This window comes from Sinocyclocheilus rhinocerous, unplaced genomic scaffold, assembly GCF_001515625.1.
Source record: "Sinocyclocheilus rhinocerous isolate Xijiao unplaced genomic scaffold, SAMN03320098_v1.1 scaffold329, whole genome shotgun sequence".
NCBI lineage: Eukaryota > Metazoa > Chordata > Actinopteri > Cypriniformes > Cyprinidae > Sinocyclocheilus > Sinocyclocheilus rhinocerous.
The window spans coordinates 434,589-454,317 of NW_015652820.1; the positions used below are offsets into that span (position 1 = coordinate 434,589).

The 19,729-nt window shown below is 35.3% G+C and overlaps 2 protein-coding genes across 2 annotated transcripts in view; one reads left to right on the forward strand and one right to left on the reverse strand.

Moving 5' to 3' along the window:
* Positions 1-1,397: 1,397 nt before the first annotated feature.
* On the forward strand, positions 1,398-5,934 carry LOC107715174 (ADP-ribosylation factor-like protein 3). Its single transcript, XM_016521233.1, has 6 exons — positions 1,398-1,663; positions 3,095-3,238; positions 3,918-4,034; positions 4,133-4,183; positions 4,609-4,794; positions 5,089-5,934. The coding sequence occupies exons 1-6, from the start codon at positions 1,646-1,648 to the stop codon at positions 5,134-5,136; spliced, it is 564 nt and encodes a 187-aa protein (XP_016376719.1). The 5' UTR covers positions 1,398-1,645; the 3' UTR covers positions 5,137-5,934.
* A 4,748-nt stretch (positions 5,935-10,682) lies between these two features.
* LOC107715168 (soluble guanylate cyclase 88E-like) overlaps positions 10,683-19,729 on the reverse strand; it is a 20,043-nt gene continuing 10,996 nt past the window's right edge. The window contains exons 5-19 of the mRNA XM_016521229.1: positions 18,088-18,222; positions 17,780-17,903; positions 17,563-17,682; positions 16,523-16,607; positions 16,331-16,417; positions 15,691-15,808; positions 15,428-15,557; positions 14,895-15,041; positions 13,793-13,939; positions 13,558-13,714; positions 12,867-12,976; positions 12,501-12,590; positions 12,113-12,259; positions 10,928-11,065; positions 10,683-10,841 (exon numbers count right to left, since the gene is read on the reverse strand). Of these exons, the coding sequence (XP_016376715.1) occupies positions 10,683-10,841; positions 10,928-11,065; positions 12,113-12,259; positions 12,501-12,590; positions 12,867-12,976; positions 13,558-13,714; positions 13,793-13,939; positions 14,895-15,041; positions 15,428-15,557; positions 15,691-15,808; positions 16,331-16,417; positions 16,523-16,607; positions 17,563-17,682; positions 17,780-17,903; positions 18,088-18,222 (1,894 nt within the window). The remainder of the gene's footprint in view (positions 10,842-10,927; positions 11,066-12,112; positions 12,260-12,500; positions 12,591-12,866; positions 12,977-13,557; positions 13,715-13,792; positions 13,940-14,894; positions 15,042-15,427; positions 15,558-15,690; positions 15,809-16,330; positions 16,418-16,522; positions 16,608-17,562; positions 17,683-17,779; positions 17,904-18,087; positions 18,223-19,729) is intronic.

Below are 19,729 nucleotides of genomic sequence, written 5' to 3' on the forward strand. Positions count from 1 at the left end.
ACTTTAAACCGCATAAACACATTTCATTACACCAAATACACAAAATAATGTTCTTTTTAGCAGCATCCTATGACCCCTTTAATTACATTTAAAGTAAGGAGGGGCTATCAGACAAAATATCCTTATATAATTCATACACTAGAAGGCAAAGTACAATAAATGTATATTGTATAGTGCATCATTTGGGACACAACTCCTGTTACTGTGTTAGACTATACTGTGAAGTTTTTAGTCCATTAGAATTTAACATTTGCAAATACATTTCAGTTTTTGTATTGTGGCTCCTTTTTCAGCAGGTTTTTTTACATATTTTCAGAAAGAGGGGAGCAATTTTTTTCTGTTGAACAGGAGAGAAATCACATATGGGATTTCTTTAACACCTAGAAAGCAATGAGATTAAATAGAGTGCAAATTGAGACTCTTGTTTACAGTATTGCTTCTGCTGGTTTTTCTCCAGTAATCTCACATCTCAACAATTTGCCAAGATACTAAAATTTGCATTAAAAAGTCAAAAAAAATCTCAAACATTTTTCATCAAACTCTCTTAAAATCAAATAATCTAATCTGCTATCCACATTCAATTTGTCTTGCATGTCACTAATTTGACATGTTTGTTTCTTCGTGGGAACAGAGTATTTAACAGAGAAATTGAGCATTACATCACTTGATCACCAACAGTGAATGGGTGCTGTCAGAATGAGAGTCCAAACAGCTGATAAAAACATCACAATAATCCACAAGTAATCCACATTACTCCAGCCCATCAATTAACATCTTGCGAAGCAAAAAGCTATGTTTGTAAGAAACAAATCCAGCATTAGGAGTTAGGACCTTTTAACTTTAAACTGTCGCTTCTGAGTCCATATCCAAATTAATGCTTCCTCCAGTGAAAAAGTTCATCCCCTGTTATTTGTTTAGAACTGTTTTAGACTGTTTTCACTTGTAAACGGTGTTGGATCTGTGCATATTTCTCTCCTGATTCAGACAAGACGACTTTTTCACTGGAGAAAAGATTTTTATGGACAGAGGACTATTTTAGCTGGAAGCAACAGTTTGAAGTTAAAAACGTCATAATGATGGATTTGTTTCTTACAAACATGCAACTTTTCACATCACAAGATGTTAATTGATGGACTGGAGGTGTGTGGATTACTTGTGGATTATTGCGATGTTTTTATCAGCTGTTTGGTCTCTCATTCTGACGGCACCCATTGACTGCAGAGGAGGTGAGCAAGTGATGTAATGCTAAATTTCTCATTTCATGTTTTAAATTTCTCATTTCTCATTTCTCAAAACTCATCTACTTTAAACCTGTAGTAACAGCACTAGTTAGCAGGGTTAGTAAGTCACTGTGATTCCCCTCAGCAGCTAGAGATAATTCTGGTAAAGTCTCAGTGGGGGTGGGAAGGAGAGAGAGGCACTAATTCCGTCTTTCCTAATCCTCCATTCTGCAAGTCTTCTACGCTCATTGACAGAGTCCAGTACAACACAAGCTAACAATTTTAGCTCTCTTATCACACTCACAAACCCCTGAATATGGGAGAGGGATTGTCAGCACAGTGGTAATCGTGATTTAAATACACATCCATAAACCTGCGGAGACAACGGGAGAATGTAAAACAACCAGGACAGGACAGAAGTCAAGATGGGTGAAGCTCCAACGGTACGTTTGTCATTTTCTCTGTGTTGGTATCACCACCCAGTATTTTTGTGATCAGAAAGCCCAGAATAAACTATTCAATAATTGTCTTTGCTAGATACAGTCATTTACACATTAATTTAATGGACATGCAATTATATTTGAAATGTAAGTTAATTTGGATTCAGCGTCTGACAAATACGTAAACATAGTATGTTCAGTAATCTGGATAAATTTTGTACGCTTTAGGTGTGAGTTCAATCTAGTCTGTTCTGGGATGATTAGTATTGTCTTATAGAAAGAAAGGGGCCTAAGCAATCAGAGATAGGTCACGTGACCCAGATTAATCTCATTACTATAAGCCTTAACCACATGAATGGGGCCTGGCAGACTGATCTGTGCATTACCCTGAGAAACTGCACCTGATAACGGTGCAATAGTCAACAATTTGACTGCTAACTTAAACTGCAGCTTTCTTAAATACATGCTTCATGTGCTAGAGGAAATTTGCTAAAACAAAGCACCATTAGCTTAATCTGTGCTTGAGAAAATACTCCTGCGTGCTAGTTTCCTTACTGTTTAAAGAAGTAGAACATTAGTATTATTGCATTTTTATTAGGCAATTTTGCATTTGATTTAAAAAATTTATCTAGACAAGAATCACTATTATTACTCATACGGGGGCTAGGAATTTAAGTAATCCAGTGTTATTTTAGTATGATTAAGAAACTTTATAGTTTTTATTAATAATTTTTTTTTTAATTCTAATTTTTGTTTAGGTTTTAGTAAATTTGTTGTTTTGTCATTTTTATTCATTTCTTTCATTTTTTATTTATTATGACTACATAGCATTTATCAATTTGATCTCTTTATTTATATTAGTACATTAATAAGCTAAACAAAAATGATAGAAATGACTAGCTGAAATAAAACAACTTGTTTTTAACAAGTAATTTTTTTATGTTATTTCAGGTAAATGTCAACATTTGAGTAATAACCCTAAAATATACCTCTAAATAAATAATTGATCAAACCAAACTTTTATAAGCAATAGATTTGCATTTTTGGCTGGAAAATGCTGACACATTGACCCAGCTGACAATTTTTGGTTCCCAGACCATTCCGGAAATGTTAGTTTGTGACTTTAAATAATCAAATATATCAAGAAGTGTTCCTAATAAGTAGCAACATAACAAGTATCATTAATAAACCATGGTGCTAGCGATGCAAAGATACCTCAAATGCAATGTAATTTGCTTTGAATAAAAGTCAAATGCATAAACGTGAATGTAAGAATGTTCCTAAAAACATTAGAAACTGTTAATGGTAAAAAGTAATAAAAATAACAAAATTGAATCAGGTTCAAAACATTTCCTGTTGTTGTTGGCAAAAAGTAAACATTTTAACAATATAAACTCAGTATGCTTGAATAATGTGAGTGTTTGTGCTTTTTAGGGTTTGCTCTCTGTGATGCAGAAGCTAAAGGGATCCACAGAGCTGGAGCTCAGGATAGTTCTGTTGGGTCTGGACAACGCTGGTAAAACCACACTGCTCAAGTGTCTCACCTCGGAGGACGTGAACACCATCACACCAACACAGGTGAGTCTAAACAAAACCAGCCCTGCTGAAAAGCCCAACATGAGCCAGCAGGTTTAGCCTTGTGGAGATCTTCTGGTCCAGTTTGCAGCTTATCCTGACCAAGAACTGCGCACTTAGAAAAAAAGAGACCATCTGACTGGCATCAAGTTTTGAAACTACAGTATCCTAACTGAAATAGTACCTCATAAGTTAGCGATTTGGAACACTTCTTTAAAAATAAAGGGTCCATTCACAGCAACGCCATAGAAGAACCATTTTTGGTTCTCAAAAGAACCTTCAAGCTCTTAAAAGAACCTCTTTTTTTTTTTTTCTTAGTGTGATCATTAGTTATTTCATAAAGCAATATTTGGTTACACTTTATTTTGTGTCCTTGTTACACATGTTACATGTATACTTACTATTGTAATAACAATAAATTATGCATAATTACATGTAAGTAAAACTAAGCCGAACCCTAATTCTAACCCTAAGTACATGTAACTAATTAATATTACTCAGTACTGATATAATTACACTGTAAGGACAGCTTAAAATAAAGTGTAACCCAATTTTTAATTTAGATATTAGTACGTAATGAATGTATAAGTGTTACCAATACTCTTGTATCAAATTACATATTGTTTGATTTGCAAATGATACAAGTTATTTTGGGTGATGTTGACCAGTAAGATGTTTCCAGGGCTTTAACATCAAAAGCGTGGCCTCTCATGGGATGAAACTGAACGTGTGGGACATCGGCGGACAGAGAAAGATCCGTCCTTTTTGGAAAAAATACCTAGAAAACACAGATTTATTGGTGAGAAGCGACTGCATTCACAATACCGATTTTTTTTGTGTCAACTGTCACTATTTGCTATGCTAATAAACAAGAGATGTTTGTTGGTTCATCTGCAGGTTTATGTCATAGACAGCGCTGACAAGAAGCGGTTTGAGGAAACAGGATTGGTAAGGCCGGAAATCATATGCAAATACAATTCCTAGAATCTTCCCACAAGACAAAGGTTGTTTCTTTGTTACTTGTATATGTTAGCGGTAAACTGTGTTCAATTACACAATAAAACATGGTACAACATATTAGCCTACAGTGGGGTCCAAAAGTCTGACACCTTATTGAAAATGTACAATTTCTGTCATTTAAACCTATAAATAAACATACAATTTTAGGATCTTGTACATTTTAAAGCAAAACAAGTTTAATCTAGGCTATCTATCTATGGTGTAATCTGTGTAAACTGTAAACAGCTTGGCAACAACACATCACATAATGTTACATTTACAGGACAGAATGGCAGGATTTGACTACAGACTTGTGGAGGCCACTGAATATTGTGACCTAAATTTGAATGCTGGTGTTACATGCATGTCTGTAGGAGCTGTCAGAGCTGGCAGATGAGGAAAATCTCGCAGGCGTTCCCATCCTCATCTTTGCGAATAAGCAGGATCTGGGTACGGCGTCTCTGGCCAGCGAGATCGCCGAGGGTTTGAACCTGCACACATACAGAGACCGAGTCTGGCAGATCCAGGCCTGTTCGGCGGTCACAGGAGAGGGTGTGCAGGTGAGGGACAGCAGGGTAACTAGTATTACAAAGGTGGCCAAAATTATTAGAACACTAGTATTTTCACCAGCTGAAAATTAAGTCAGTTATTTCTATCTTTTGCTGTATAGTGTGTCAGTAGGAAATATCCGTTTACATTTCCAAACATTCATTTTTCAAAACAGAATTCATTGCTCTAATAATTTTGGCCACCACTGTATATCTAATTACATTATAGCAGTCTGAGGGGTGAAAACTGCATACCAGGTACAGCCATCATCTAAATCTTCATATATTTTCTCGGTGTATTTTCAGGATGGTATGAATTGGATCTGTAACAACCTCGTCAACAGGAAGAAATGAACCTTTCTGCCATATAACACCTCGTCGACTGAACAAGCATATAACAACACCCGTGCGATAACCGCATGATTTCCATGTAATCAGTACAATAAGCTCAAAGGGCTCTAAAGGTGTTCGCATTTTCCTTTAAATATACTGTTTGTATGTAAAAGAATAATTGGTTTTATTTTTAAACACTTGCCTTTAGTGTCTCAGTTTAGTATGTCATGCACTCATTTTAAATTTCACGATTAGCATATACTGTGTATGAACTAGAGACAGACTTTAGAAAAGCAATTAGAAATGGGGTGCATTCTACAGACAGACATCTCTAACAAACAATAATTGCATACTATTTTGTTTGAGTAGGCCTGTTTTAAAATAAATCATGGTATTGCACTGAACTTTCGAACTGGCTGTTGGCAATTAGTGGATCATCAGAGAAGATTTTGTCTCGGTGTCTGTTCTTGTTTTCCTTAGAATAGCAAATTAATAAAATAAATAAATACATTTACTGTACATATCAAAGTAACTTATTACATCCATTTATTTTGTCTTCAAAATGGAAAAACAAATAAACTGTTAATTTATCACATATTCAACCCGTCTTGTATTCCATGTACATGTTGACCATTTAATTTCCTATATTTGGAAAGGACTAACAAGAAAGGGAAAGACAGCTCTTTTAAATCGTTTTGTCATTATGGACAAAATATTGTTGTTACAAAGGAATAATTAAAGTTAAAGGGGGGAAATGAAAGGAAATGCAAAACTTGTTGTCATTTTCTCAGCCACATGATGTTGCACACCTGTATGACTATTCTTTTCAGTGTAAGACAAAGAAATGTATTCAAGACGATCAAGCAAATGTGTAGTTATTTGGCTCAATATGTTTCAGGTTACTTTCGTTCTCTCCATCCAGCAGATAGCAGAAGATAAATTTGGATTGAACACAGAAATCAGCAGGTGTCTTTCGACTAGCAGACAAACTGCAACAATTATGTACTTTGCATGGCAATAAAGCTCTCCAGCTGTTGACAGACACTGATAAATGTATTCAACCCATCTGCCTTTTCAGCCAGCAAAGATTTCAAATGACACCAAAACACAGATAATGAAAAAATAAACATGAAATCAGTCATCAGTGCAGAAAACTCTCTGGTTTGGGAGAGATTTATAAAATAAAAATATCTATCTATCTATCTATCTATCTATCTATCTATCTATCATCTATCTATCTATCTATCTATCCTACTAATTCCTTGTGTGATTGAAATGATTCAAACATTCGATCAAAAATATGACGAGAACCCATAAACATACACTTCTGCATCTCACCTCAACATAATTGAATGGGCACGCTTCATGAGCCGTAATAGCAATAACAGACTCCTTTTTATGTTAATGTATAATCTATCTACCTGTCTACTCATCTCTGTTGAGTTGGCATGTTGCTGATGTCACGTTCAAGCTCTCATCCACTCAGCGAGCGTCTCTATGGCAACATCGACTACCTCTCCTCCCTCCTCTCTCTCTCTCCAGCCTTTCTTAATTTCTTCGTTTCTTTCGTCCTGTCGCATGGAAGCGTACCGTGAGCAGGTTCAGTAATGCAAACACAAGTGGACTGATCTTCAGAAAGATCGGGCAGGAACACTTTTCTACAGATAAGAACCGACAGCAGTTTCACTCGACTGGGTGAGTCTCTTTAATTCTGCCTCCTGTCAAACTTTTAGTTAAGAGAGAGCTTCTGGAGACCAGAAAACGAGATTATGCATAATATGTCGTTGAAATACAATACATGCTCATTTTTGACTGAGACGTTACATTGGGTACCAGCAGTCCAACCTTGAATACTAATCAAAATCAACTTTTCCAACAAATTGACTAACTGTCATATGCTGTGAAGTATTGTATAGACCTGCCATGCTTCTGATTATATTAAATAATATATGTAGAAATTGTTACAAAAAATCTGTTTCAAATATATTCTTGTTTATTGAACTTTCTGCAAAAATATAAAGCAGCACAACTGTTTTCAGCATTGATGATAATAAGAAATATTTCTTGAGCAGCAAATCAGCATATTAGAAAGATTACTGAAGGATCATGCGACACTAAAGACTGGAGTAGCCTAATGATGCTGATAATTCAGCTTTGATCACAGGAATAAATTACATTTTAAAATATATTCCCATAGAAAAGAGTTATTTAGAAATTGTAATAATATTTCAAAATATTGCATATATTTTTGATAGAATAAATGCAGCTTTGGTGAGCATAAGAGTCTTTTTTTTTTAACTCTCTTCACCTCTACACCAGGTTACCCATAATTCTTCTCTCCGTCATGAGTGGTGTGGCACACCTCAGCTCTGAGGGGTATGGCGGCGGTGGGAAGGCGACGTCTGCAGTGACCCCGACATTCAGCCCTGGGTTCCCATCTGAAGACACGTACACACACGTTCACACCATCCTCATAGTCATCATCTTCTGCATCGTCTGCTTCCTGCTCTTGGTGGCGTTCTTCTACGCCTTCTGCTTCCACTGCACGCTGCAGGCGTCTCCCAAAGACGGGCGGCAAAACTCCGGCTGCAGTCTGGACAGAGAGGACGCCACCTTCAGATGCAGCTCCTCCAGCCCCTCGCTGGGAAACACCATCTGAGAAAGACTCCAGACCCTGCTGGAGAAGACCTCCGAAAGAAACTAAATCACTAGTTAATGTTTGTTTGTTTTTCTCTCCTTATTTATTTATTTTTGAGGAATACAAACTGCAAAGTAAACGAATTAGTATTTCATTTAGTCATCATATTTAAAAAATTAATAAATAAATATGCATAGATAAAAATAAAACACTATGCTGTTCAAACGTTTTTTATTAATACTTTTATTCAGAAAGCACACATTAAATCGATCAAATGTGACAGTCAAAACATTTATGTTACGAAAGATTTCTATTTTGCTGTTCTGTTTTGCTAAATGCTGTTCTTTTTTAACTTTATATTCATCAGTAAATCCTGTGATAAAATGTATTACAGTTTCTACAAAAATATTAATCAGCACAACTATTTTCAACACTGATAATGTCAGCATATTAGAATGATTTCTGAAGGATCATGTGACGCTGAAGACTGGAGTAATGGTCCTAAAAATTGACATTTTAAAATATATTATCATAGAAAACACTTATTTTAAACGAATAATAAAACATGCCTTATTTAATTTTTTCTTTTTTCTTTTTTATTAAATAAATGCTGTTTTGGTGAGCACAACAGATTTCTTTAACAAAAACCTGACTGGTTGAAAAGCAGAATATAGCTTTATCATTTTCTTTGCCCGTTCTATTCTACTTTGTCTCATAATAGAAACTGAAATAATGCAGCAGAAGTGATGTGTGAAATTATTGAGCCTGCTTGTGATCTACTGAAACATATTGAAAAACGGTGATTAAACGAGTCACGCTGTCACTCCTGCTTTATTTTCACATCACTTTGAGGAAACAGTTAGGCAGTAAGCAAACAACACACAGACAGAGAAACACATCAAAAACTTAAGAGAGAGCAAAACAGAGAGAAAGATCAGACGAATCTTGAGAAGAGATGAAAAGTGTCATCTGTGATGGTAAATTACCACTTGAAATAATTCTGACCCTTCTCTCAGTTTGTTAAGACAAACAAAAATAAGCGATTACATTAAAACACTTACATTGGAAGTCAGTGGGGCGTTGCACTGGGATAAATCTTTCTAAAATGTAGCTACAAGACATAAACAGTGTGTTAACTGTCAGACTCTGTTCCATGTTGTGTGTGTTTCTTGCTCCCCGTGTGCCTTCCTATGCCCTTATTTGGTTGGTTTCCTGTTCCTGTCCTGATTAGTATAGTTCATTTGTCCCAGCTGTTTCCCTTGATGTTTCATTGCTCCCAGGTGTGTCTCGTCATCCCCTCCTCCTGTGTGTATTTAAAGTGTTCCCAGTCCCTAGTTCTCTGTCCGCTGTTATACGTCTTCCTGAGTTCGTCTCCCTTGGTCTATAGAAATAAAGACTTGGTAAAGTATTCTCCAGCGTCTCCTCGTTCCTCGTGTGTGTGCACCGTGACATTAACAGGACAGCAGCATCACTAACTATTGTGTAAAAGTATATCCAATTTTTTTTTTTACTCTTCAAAGCTGATAAACACAGTAACTCTCACATAATACACACACATGACAACAGTCAGGCATGTATAGCACCAGAAGAATTACTGTAAGTGCTGTAAACAAGACCATTATGAGTGTATTATACACTAATCGTGATTTTTATTTGTTTTTAGAAGCTGAGAGAAAAGTTCAAATGATTTCCTGTGGTAATGGACCACACGTCACACATGATGTTGACAGATGAAGTACAGAACCCAGAACATTTCATCCTGAATTAATTCAATGACGAGTCTTCAGGAGCACCAACTAAATACTGCACCCATCTTACCTAAACTAAAACACGTTCAGGTCACATTTTACCCCAATTAAAAAGCTAAAAATATACACTACCATTCAAAAGTTTGATTTATTTATTTAGATTTTTTCGATACTTTAATTTAGCAAGGGCATATTAAATTGATAAAAACTGACAGTAAAAATATGCTCAGTGTCCAACAAAACCTGTTTTTTAAACTTTCTACTTAAAGAATCCTAAAAAAAATGCATCAATGTTTCAGCACAAACGCTTATATTTGAAAATATTTTCTAAAATTAAAAATACTTGTTTTAAATTGTAATAACATTTTACATTATTACTGATCTTACTGTATTTTTGGTTAAATGAATGCAGCTTTGGTGAGCAGAAGAGACTTCTTTCAAAAACATAAAAAAAATATTACAGACAACTTTTAAATGGTAGTATATAAAATTCTGTCATTATTTTAATGTCAAGTAAGCACTTCCCGATTTAGCATTCTGAAAGAAAAGTATATATTATTTAAATTGCTAAATATTTATACACCATGGTAGTATTTGTTACACTGCTTAATTTATGCTAATTTTATTGTATTTTTATTTTTTTTAAATCATTGTTTCTGGACAGAATGGTTTTAATTGCTAAATGAGAATCTTGTGGAATGTGCTTAATTTCCATGCAAATAATGTAAAAAATCAATAAATTTATTATTATTATTATTAAATAGAATAAAATAACCTAAGATTAATTTTTCTAAACCTAAGGTTTCATTTTCTCTATGAAAAACATTATTTTATTTTTCCTTTTGATTGATGAAATGGGATGAAATATGACCCTTTCATTTTTATCAGGAGATTCATTAAAAATGAAAAAAATAAAGGTATCTGTCAATATAAAGCATGAACCCAGCAAAAGGGAACAAAGATTTATAAAGCTTTAACCTGAATGAGACTGAATACAGATGAGAAGCCAACACGATAAGCACATTTCAGTTCAATAATACCTCTAATCTATTTACAAGACAATCCAGTGAATCCAATTTACAGAATTCTTTGGGAAACATATGCAGATCAATAGCCATATGATTCTGAGGATGCACTATGAAAACTAAAAGACTTTCAAAGCCATGTCATGATCACTATGTTTAGCACACAGAGCACATGGTGCTCTTCTCAGAGCCGCAGGAATCACACGAGCCAGCAGGAGATTCCATTATTGAATCTCGAGCGTCAAACTCAGCCGAGTCGAGTTCAATGTGTGGGTCCTGCAGACTGCTGTCCTGAAGAGTGTCCTTATAATGAGACTGAGAGACAAGGTTTGATATCATCATGTGTCTTTGTGTAATACCTCATCACTCGTTCACACAGGCACAGAAATCACAGATCTCACCTTACTGACGGACGCTTCTTCAACACGACACTCCTCCATCGACTCCTCCAGAGAGTTTCCAGAGGTTTCCATCTTCATGCGGTGAGAGCGGATAGATTTCACATCGTCCTCATCCTCACCTGCCACTGAGGGGAACACCTGAGGAGGAAAATCCATCAGAAAAAACAGTGCTCTTAGCCATTCTGCAAACAGCTTTTTAAAAACATGATTCTCAAAAAAAAAATAATAATACAATTATTAATAATAATAATAATGATAATGATAAATAATTCACATTTAAGTGACTGATAGTAATAATTATTATTATTAAATATACAGTACACCAACAATAATAATAAATTAATAATTAATTAATAATTAATTTAATATAATAATAATAATAATGATTTGTTAAATAGTAATAATATAATTATACTATTTTATGTTATACTAATGTACAATATGACATACAATATATGCAATATACAGTAATATTGATTTGAATTATACAATACACAATGACAATAATCATAAAAACAATAATAATCAACATCATCTTCTTCATTATTATTATTATTATTAACTTTCATAATGTGGCATATGACTGAGTAAAACTACATATTCAAAATAAAATTAAATTAAATTAAATTAAATTAAATTAAATTAAAATGGTGGGGGGGCCTTTAAGCACCGTAACTAGATTACATTTTGATTTCATGTTGACTTTAAATTCAGATTATTGCTTCAAACTGCATCTAAGATAACCTCTATGGTCATTAACTCTTTTATTCATAATATATCATGCATTTATGAATGAATGAATGAATGAATGAATGATGCATTTATATAGCGCTTTATTGTGTATTGTTGTACACCCAAAGTGCTTTACAATCATGTGGGGGGGTCTCTCCTCAACCACCACCAGTGTGCAGCATCCACCTGGATGATGCGACGGCAGCCACAGGACAACGGCGCCAGTGCGCTCACCACACACCAGCTACAGGTGGAGAGGAGAGAAAGTCATAGAGCCAATCAAGTGGTTGGGGATTATTAGGAGGCCATGATTGACAAAGGCCAGGGGGGCAATTTGGCCAGGACACCGGGGTTACACCCCTACTCTTTACGAGAAGTGCCATGGGATTATTAATGACCACAGAGAGTCAGGACCTCGGTTTAACGTCTCATCTGAAAGACGGATGAATTTACCAGCACTTCCTCATCGATGGGCGGTTCGGGGGCAGAGATGGCGGCTTTACTGATGGTCTGGGCTTCAAACTGCGGGCATGCGGCCTGAGCGTTTCCATCTTTATCTCTCTTTCCTTTCAGCCAGTACGTCTCAATCTCCACATTCCCCTACCAGAGAAAACATATTACATCAATAAAGTAGTTGTAGTTTGTTAGCGGATCAGTCATATCTTTCAAATGAAACCATTATCTATTTAACCATTAAACATCATTCTTTCCTCAGTAAACAGCACTAATTATAAAGGTGGTCAGACAGGTCAGTTCACTGGACCTCAGGTGGTCCTGTTTGAGAACGTCTGGGTAAACAAGCTTTGGGTCGATTTTTCAGTCCAGTTACTTAGCGACTGACCTTGATGGTGATGGTACCGCGTCTCTCGAAGATAAAGTGACTTCCTTTCAGGTGCTCATAAGTAGCGCTGCTCAGCTGTATGTGCATTTCCTATAAATAACAGATCAGTCGATCAATGGAGTCAAATGTCAATCAGACAGCAGGCGTTCAGGCCTGTGAACGGCCGCTAGGAGTTCAGTCCTATTATAAACAGAGGAACGCTCAACAAAACCAACAAACATCAATCTAATGAGTGTGATATATGGTGCTTTTGATTAAAACTGCACTAAACCCCGTCATTCCTGCTTCAAGTAAATGCTCAAATTAAGGACGCACAAATGTGTGTGCAATATACATGATGAAGTATAATAAAGACTTTTCATCTACCTTCCCATTGCTCTCCATGGCAGACGCCGTGTGAACTGTATCACCATGAAGACCGTAGCGAGGCATCTTGTGACCTACGACCCCAGCCACCACCATACCAGAGTGAATTCCTACGAGAAGAATGAAGCAGGTCAAAATAGTCATAATAAAATATCAGTGCAAAGTCCTTGTCTAACAGCTCTTTTTTAATACATAGTGAGCGTTTTGAAAGAAATCAAGACTTATGTTTAGCAAGAATGCATTAAATTGATCAAAAGTGAGAGCAAAGACTAAATATCAAACAAATGCTGTTCTACTGAACTTTCTATTCATCACAGAATGCTTACATTGATAATCATAAGATATGTTTCTTGATCAGCAAATCAGCAGAATGATTTCTGAGGGATCATGTGACACTGAAAACTGGAGTAATGATGCTGATAATTCAGCTTTGATCACAGGAATAAATTACATTTTAAAATATATTCAAACAGAAAACAGTTATTCTAAATTGTAATAATATTTTACAATATTGCTGTTTTTGATCAAATAAATGCAGCCTTGGTAAGCATAAAAGACTTCTTTTTAAAACATTGAAAAAATCATACTGATGTCAAACGGAAGTGTATATTACGTGAAATTGCTAAATGTAAATAATGAAAAAACTAATAAAAAAACAAAACAATTATTGAATAAAAGAGAGAAGACGTACCCACGCGAATCTGGATGTTGTTTCCGTTGGACGGGTCTTTGAGATGATCAATAGAACGAACCATATCTAGAGCCATGTCACAAATATTGTGAGCGTGATACTTGGTCTTTTCTGGCGCGCCTGCCACCACCATATAGGCATCACCTATAGTTTCAACCTGAAACACACATATCAATGTGAGGAACATCTGTATCACCATGTGATCGTGCTGGAACCACAGAAGAAATGATCTCACCTTAAACACTCTGTGTTTCTCACTGAGCGTGTCGAAGAGCGTGTACATGGTGTTGAGCATAGAGACCACCTGCATGGGTGTGATATGACTGCAGATACGAGTGAAGCCCACCACATCGCTGAACAGGATGGTCACATCAGGAAACACCTGAAACAGATCAGATATAGACATTAATGATCAAATAAAATGATTAAACCAGTCAGAGTTTAAAGGAACAGTTCACCAAAAAAAGAAAATTGTAAATGGGTGCCGTCAGAATAAGAGTCCAAACAGCTGGTAAAAACATCACAATAATCCACAAGTAATCCACACCACTCCAGTCGATCGATTAACATCTTGTGAAGTGCAAAGCTGCGTGTTTGTAAGAAATAAATCTGTCGCTTTTGGCCAAAATACCAGTCCATAATCCATAACAACACTTCCTCAAGTGAAAAAGTGCATCTCCTGTTGTCCTCTCACATCAAACGCAGTTTTTCACTTCACAAGTTGTTAATTGATGGACTGGAGTGGTGTGGATTTCTTGAGGATTATTGTGATGTTTTTATCAGCTGTTTGGACTCTCATTCTGACGGCACCCATTCACTGCAGAGGACCCATTGGTGAGCAAGTGATGCAATGCTACATTTATCCAAATCTGTTCCCATGAAGAAACACACTCTTTTACATCTTGGATGGCCTGAGGATGAATAAATTTGAAGAAAATTATCATTTTCGGTAAAGTTCCGAAACAAAAATTTTGAATTTCATAATTAATTGTTGCGTGAGCTTTTTTTTTTTTTTTTTTTTAAAAAAATTAATTTTTTTACATACAAAATAGGCATTGAACAAACAATATCTTTTTTTTTTTTTTTTTTTAAAGAAATTAATATTCTTATTCAGCAAGGATGCTGAAGTATGAAAATTCAGCTTTGCCATCACAGGAATAAATAATAATATTTTAAAATATAATTAATATTTTGTTGCACAAGTTTTTAGTGACAACATTTTCAATAATAAAACCAAAAACTTTCATGAAAATCCAAAAATGCAAATGGAAAAACAAGACTAATTGGTCTAGACACTCGTAACACCTGCATGAAGTTAAAGGTGCAGATGTTCTAACCTCACAGGTGTTCACAGCTGGTTCTCCCTTCCGCAGTCGCTTAGCAACAGGTTTGGGAATCATTCTGTACAGAAGATCATCCGTCTTTTTCATCTCGTAGTCCAACATTTTCATGCTTTCCTCTAGTTTACTGGATTTCTTTTGCTCCTGTGGGGCAGAAAGAGAAAAACAAAGATATAGCGAATGAAGGACAGGCAATAAGAGGAGAACAGGTCTGTGACGCCCTTAACATGTGTTATTGAGAATGCTTTTACACTTTAAAATGGACCACTAAGGGAACCAAATAAAGGCAAGAAATCAGTTGTCCAATGCAATCCAGAACTGAATTAAAAACAGAAATAAAAATTAATTAAAACCATACAAACATTAAAAAAAGATACTGAAATTGTTTTTTTGATTCACATATAAGTTGAAATTCTTTCTCAGACCCCTACAGTGCAAGAGTGACACACATGGAGCAAACTGAGCCTGATCTGGATTTCTGTTCATGAGTCCATCAAAAGCAGGGCGCTCTTGAGGCCCGACAGCTGTACCTGTATGAGGGCTCTCTTGAGCTCTTCAGACTGCTGAGTTCCTGCCAGCACCAGATCTCTGCTCGAGTCATGCATGCTCAGGTCATTGATGTACAGACCTGTCTTAAACATGGCACTTAAACTCTCCATGCTGCAAAGACAACACACACACACACACACACACAAACACACAGAACCTGCTTTTAAGCACTATAATTATTATGCATACACAAAATGAACAGAAATACAGCCGCACTGTTTAATGTGTGTGTTTTCTGTCTTACACTGGAGTGCCCAGGAAGATGATGGACTCCCACTCTGGCATGTATCTCATCTGACCCTTCAGTTTCAGGCAGCGGCTGCCATCACCCCAGCTCTCCATCGCATTAGCGCTGTTTCCATCTGACACCATTAGAGGACAACAGACATGTTAGCATTACTTTATTAATGTGTTTTCCTCTTAAACATCAAATATAGTGAAGCCAGACTTCATTTCAATGTTAAAGTCAACCCAAACCTTAATAATATTGTTTTAAAACTAATTTATTCACCCTCATTTTGATTGAAAACCCATATGACTTTCAAATAAATCTGTGTAGAGTATAAAAATATACTGTATACATTAATACATGTAAATACCTAAAATTGCTGTAAATAAGTAAATGAATAAAGTGCAAATAGACAACTGTTATGATACTTTTTGTCATTATAGAGTTGATTGCATCTGTCACTTTTAATTACACGAAAAAGAGCATCTCGGACATTCTACTGGTGTTCTTCAACTGGAATAAAGAAAGTCGTACAGGTCTGAAATAACATGAACGTGAGTAAACAACAACAGAATTTTCATTTTTGGGTGAACTATCTCTTTAAATCACTGTCCAAAATGGGAAGAATCTCAGTAAGGACAGAGAAATGACTGACCTTTATAATCATCCCCTATAATTGACTGAAAGGCCATCAGCTCCACATCCACGTCTGCTGAGCGATTGGCGTTCTCATAATCAGAGTCTGTGACACACAGAAAGAACAGAATCATCTCGTGAAAATGGATTATATCCAGCTGTAGGTCTGAGCTCTTCAGTGAATGTAGATGTTCAGTAGGACCTTCCTTACTCTGCACTCTGTTATGAAGGTTCCTCTCTCGTTTCACCGGCTCCTTAGACATGATCTCAAACAGGTTGTTGGGATGGGAGATGATCTGTCACAGAATCCATTGATTCATTTATTGGCTGATTTTCTTCAATATAAAGATGTCATTTATTAATGGTTTGGAGTTTGGTATCACTACTGATTGATTTATTAAATGATGTGGATAAGCAAAGACTAACTAGCATGTCTTCTTACATGTTTACAGGAATAAATTACATTTTAAAATATATTCAAATAGAAAACAGTTATTTTAAATTGTAATTTTAAAAAACTATTAATTCAAATTATATATAAATATTATATGATTAATAATTATTATTTAATATATACGTTTATATTTACAAATAATTATAGTAATTTAAATATGAATACAAAACATTATATTGTGTGTGTGTGTGTATACACAAATACAAATTATAAAATATTTTAATATTAAAAATTACTTGCCATTTTATGTGAAAAATATTGTATTATTATAATTATATATTATAATAAATGTATTATACAGTTATATTATAATTATATATAATTAATTATATAATATAATCTCTCTCTCCCTATACAGTCAAACCAAAATTTATTAAGACACCTTCAACATTTCTCACAATATCGCAGTTTATTCGCTATAGTTTACAAAATGGTAATAAAATATGGCAATAACCCAGAGTTAAACTGTGTCAGAACAAATTCACCTTAATAATGTCAGATAACTTTGATAGAAAGGTATGTGATGGATTACAATCAACCAAAAATTATTCAGCTGTTAAATTTAAATACACAATTAGATAATACCAATTTAGGTCAACCAATTACCAAGCAATGCTTAATTTTGTTCAGTCTGTGGTTTAAAAAGGTTGCATTGCATCTATCTATCTGTCTGTCTGTCTGTCTGTCTGTCTGTCTGTCTATCTATCTATCTATCTATCTATCTTTAAATATATTAATTTAATTATATTACAATAATTAATACAACATTTAATATATTAATATTAAAAATGACTTGCCATGTTCCATGTGAACTCCACAAGAGGACGAGCAAGCAGAAAAGCATCATTGATCTTCTTCCCATCCAGATCAGGAAAGACGGTCGCCAATCCAGAGCCTACGTTATGCACAACCATGTCCTATTGCATCAGAAGATACACATTACAGACCACAGTGTGAGACGAGACGAGACGTGAGGAGACGAGACGAGACGAGACGTGAGGAGAAGAAAGTCACCTGTCTGAAAACAATGTTGAAGGGAAAAACTTCAAAGAAAAAGTCACTGGTGATGGGGAGGATCTCTTGTTCCTCTTCATCCTCTTTCTGGATATATCGATACGCAGAGTTATCAAAGTTTAATCTGAAATCAGAATATCACTCTTTTATTACATCTGCCACATGTCCTGTAAGGTTTAATACTAAGTTGTGCAACATCCACAAATTCTGGCTACTATTTGAATGATGTTTGTTTAATAACACAAGCACAACCGGCACAACAGATGGTACCTGCGTCAGGTAAATAAATATGTTGTCATGCGTCTCACCTCATGGTGACGTGTGAATAATCTCCCACCAGCTGCTCAGACAAAACCTCAACATGGATGTCAGTGTCGTAGAACTGTTTTCCCATCTGTCTGAGCTGACCCATGGCGTAGTGCAGGTAACCTTTACGTTTGCTCCTGACCAAACACACAGAGACAGAGTCGAGAACACAGAACATCAGCTGAACTCTGGACTACTGTGACTTTATTGAATTATTACAATAAATGCAGGTAAATCAATCCTGTGTGAATCACTTTTACTGTGGATTATTTCATTTTATTCCATATCCCCCAGACGCCATACACTACTGTTCAAAAGTTTGCAGTAAGAAAGAATTTTATTTAAACAAATGAATACTTTTATTCAACAAAGATGAGTTAAATTGTTCAAAAGTGGCAGTAAAGGAATTTGTAATGTTACAAAAGATAAAAGATTTCTATTTCAAACAAATGTTGTTCTTTTGAACTTTCTATTCGTTAAGAATCCTGAAAAAAGCATTTAATGATTTTCACAAAAATATGAAGCAGCTCAACTGTTGATAATAATAGGAAATGTTTTGTGAGCAGCAAATCAGCATATTAGAATGATTTCTGAACGATCATGTGACACTGAAGACTGGAGTAATGATGCTGAAAATTAACCTTTGCATCACAGGAATAATTTTTTTTTACAGTATATCAATATGTTAGCTCTCTCTCTATATATTAGTTTTTTATTGTCTTAAGAAACAGTATTTAATTAATATATTTCTAAATATATATGCAATTTATAAAATGTATTCAATATTTTAATATATTAATATTCGAAACTCTACTGTTTTCTGTATTTTTTATCAAATAAATGCAGCCTTGGTAAAAGAGACTTCTTTTTAAAAAAAAACATTCAAAAAAATCTTATCGACCCTAAACTTTTGAACAGTATTGTATGTTTCTGATTGACAAAGCTTTCTGATCAGATACACACACCTGTAATGCAGTGTAACTCCTGTAGCTGATTCCTCCTGGCAGAAGAAGGTCGGAGGCTGGACTTTTGGGTAACTGAAGCGCAGGTACTCATGCAGGTTATCCAGACCATTCACAAAGTCACGCACATGGCGGCCTAACACCTGACACACAGTTTAAGAGACAAAAACTCACCAGAGGATGCAATACACAAGTCATGACAGGGATCATGATTGTTTCATGGCAATGTTGTTCCTCGAAAAACAAGAATGTTGAACATGTGCTACTTGGGTAATTCACATCATGCAAAAGTCATACCTTAAGGATTCTGTCATATCCGTATTTCCCCACGAATCCCAGGAAATAAACCCCCCATGAGTTCATGAGCTCATTATAGGGGGTTCCTGTGACGCCACTCGCTGCTTTGGCGATACGAGGAATCACACTCTCACTGTAGACCTACACAAACACACACACATATACACCGAGAAAACGGGTGTAGCATTTATTTTGAAATGCTTTTCACTCAGAAATTGCTAGAAAATTGCACTACTGATTACAGAAAATTGAATTAAATGTTACATTTTGAAGTAGAAAGACTGAAATAGTATTTTCTTGTAAATATTGGACATAAAGGATGATTTTCTCTTTTTTGCTTATAATTAGTTATAATTCAACATATATATATATATATATATATATA

What these genes read in the sequence shown, in the direction of transcription:
- LOC107715174 (XM_016521233.1), top strand. An exon ending in GGTTTGAGGAAACAGGATTG is followed by an intron (nt 4,184 to 4,608) that starts GTAAGGCCGGAA and finishes GCATGTCTGTAG; the next exon opens with GAGCTGTCAGAGCTGGCAGA. An exon ending in TCACAGGAGAGGGTGTGCAG is followed by an intron (nt 4,795 to 5,088) that starts GTGAGGGACAGC and finishes GTGTATTTTCAG; the next exon opens with GATGGTATGAATTGGATCTG.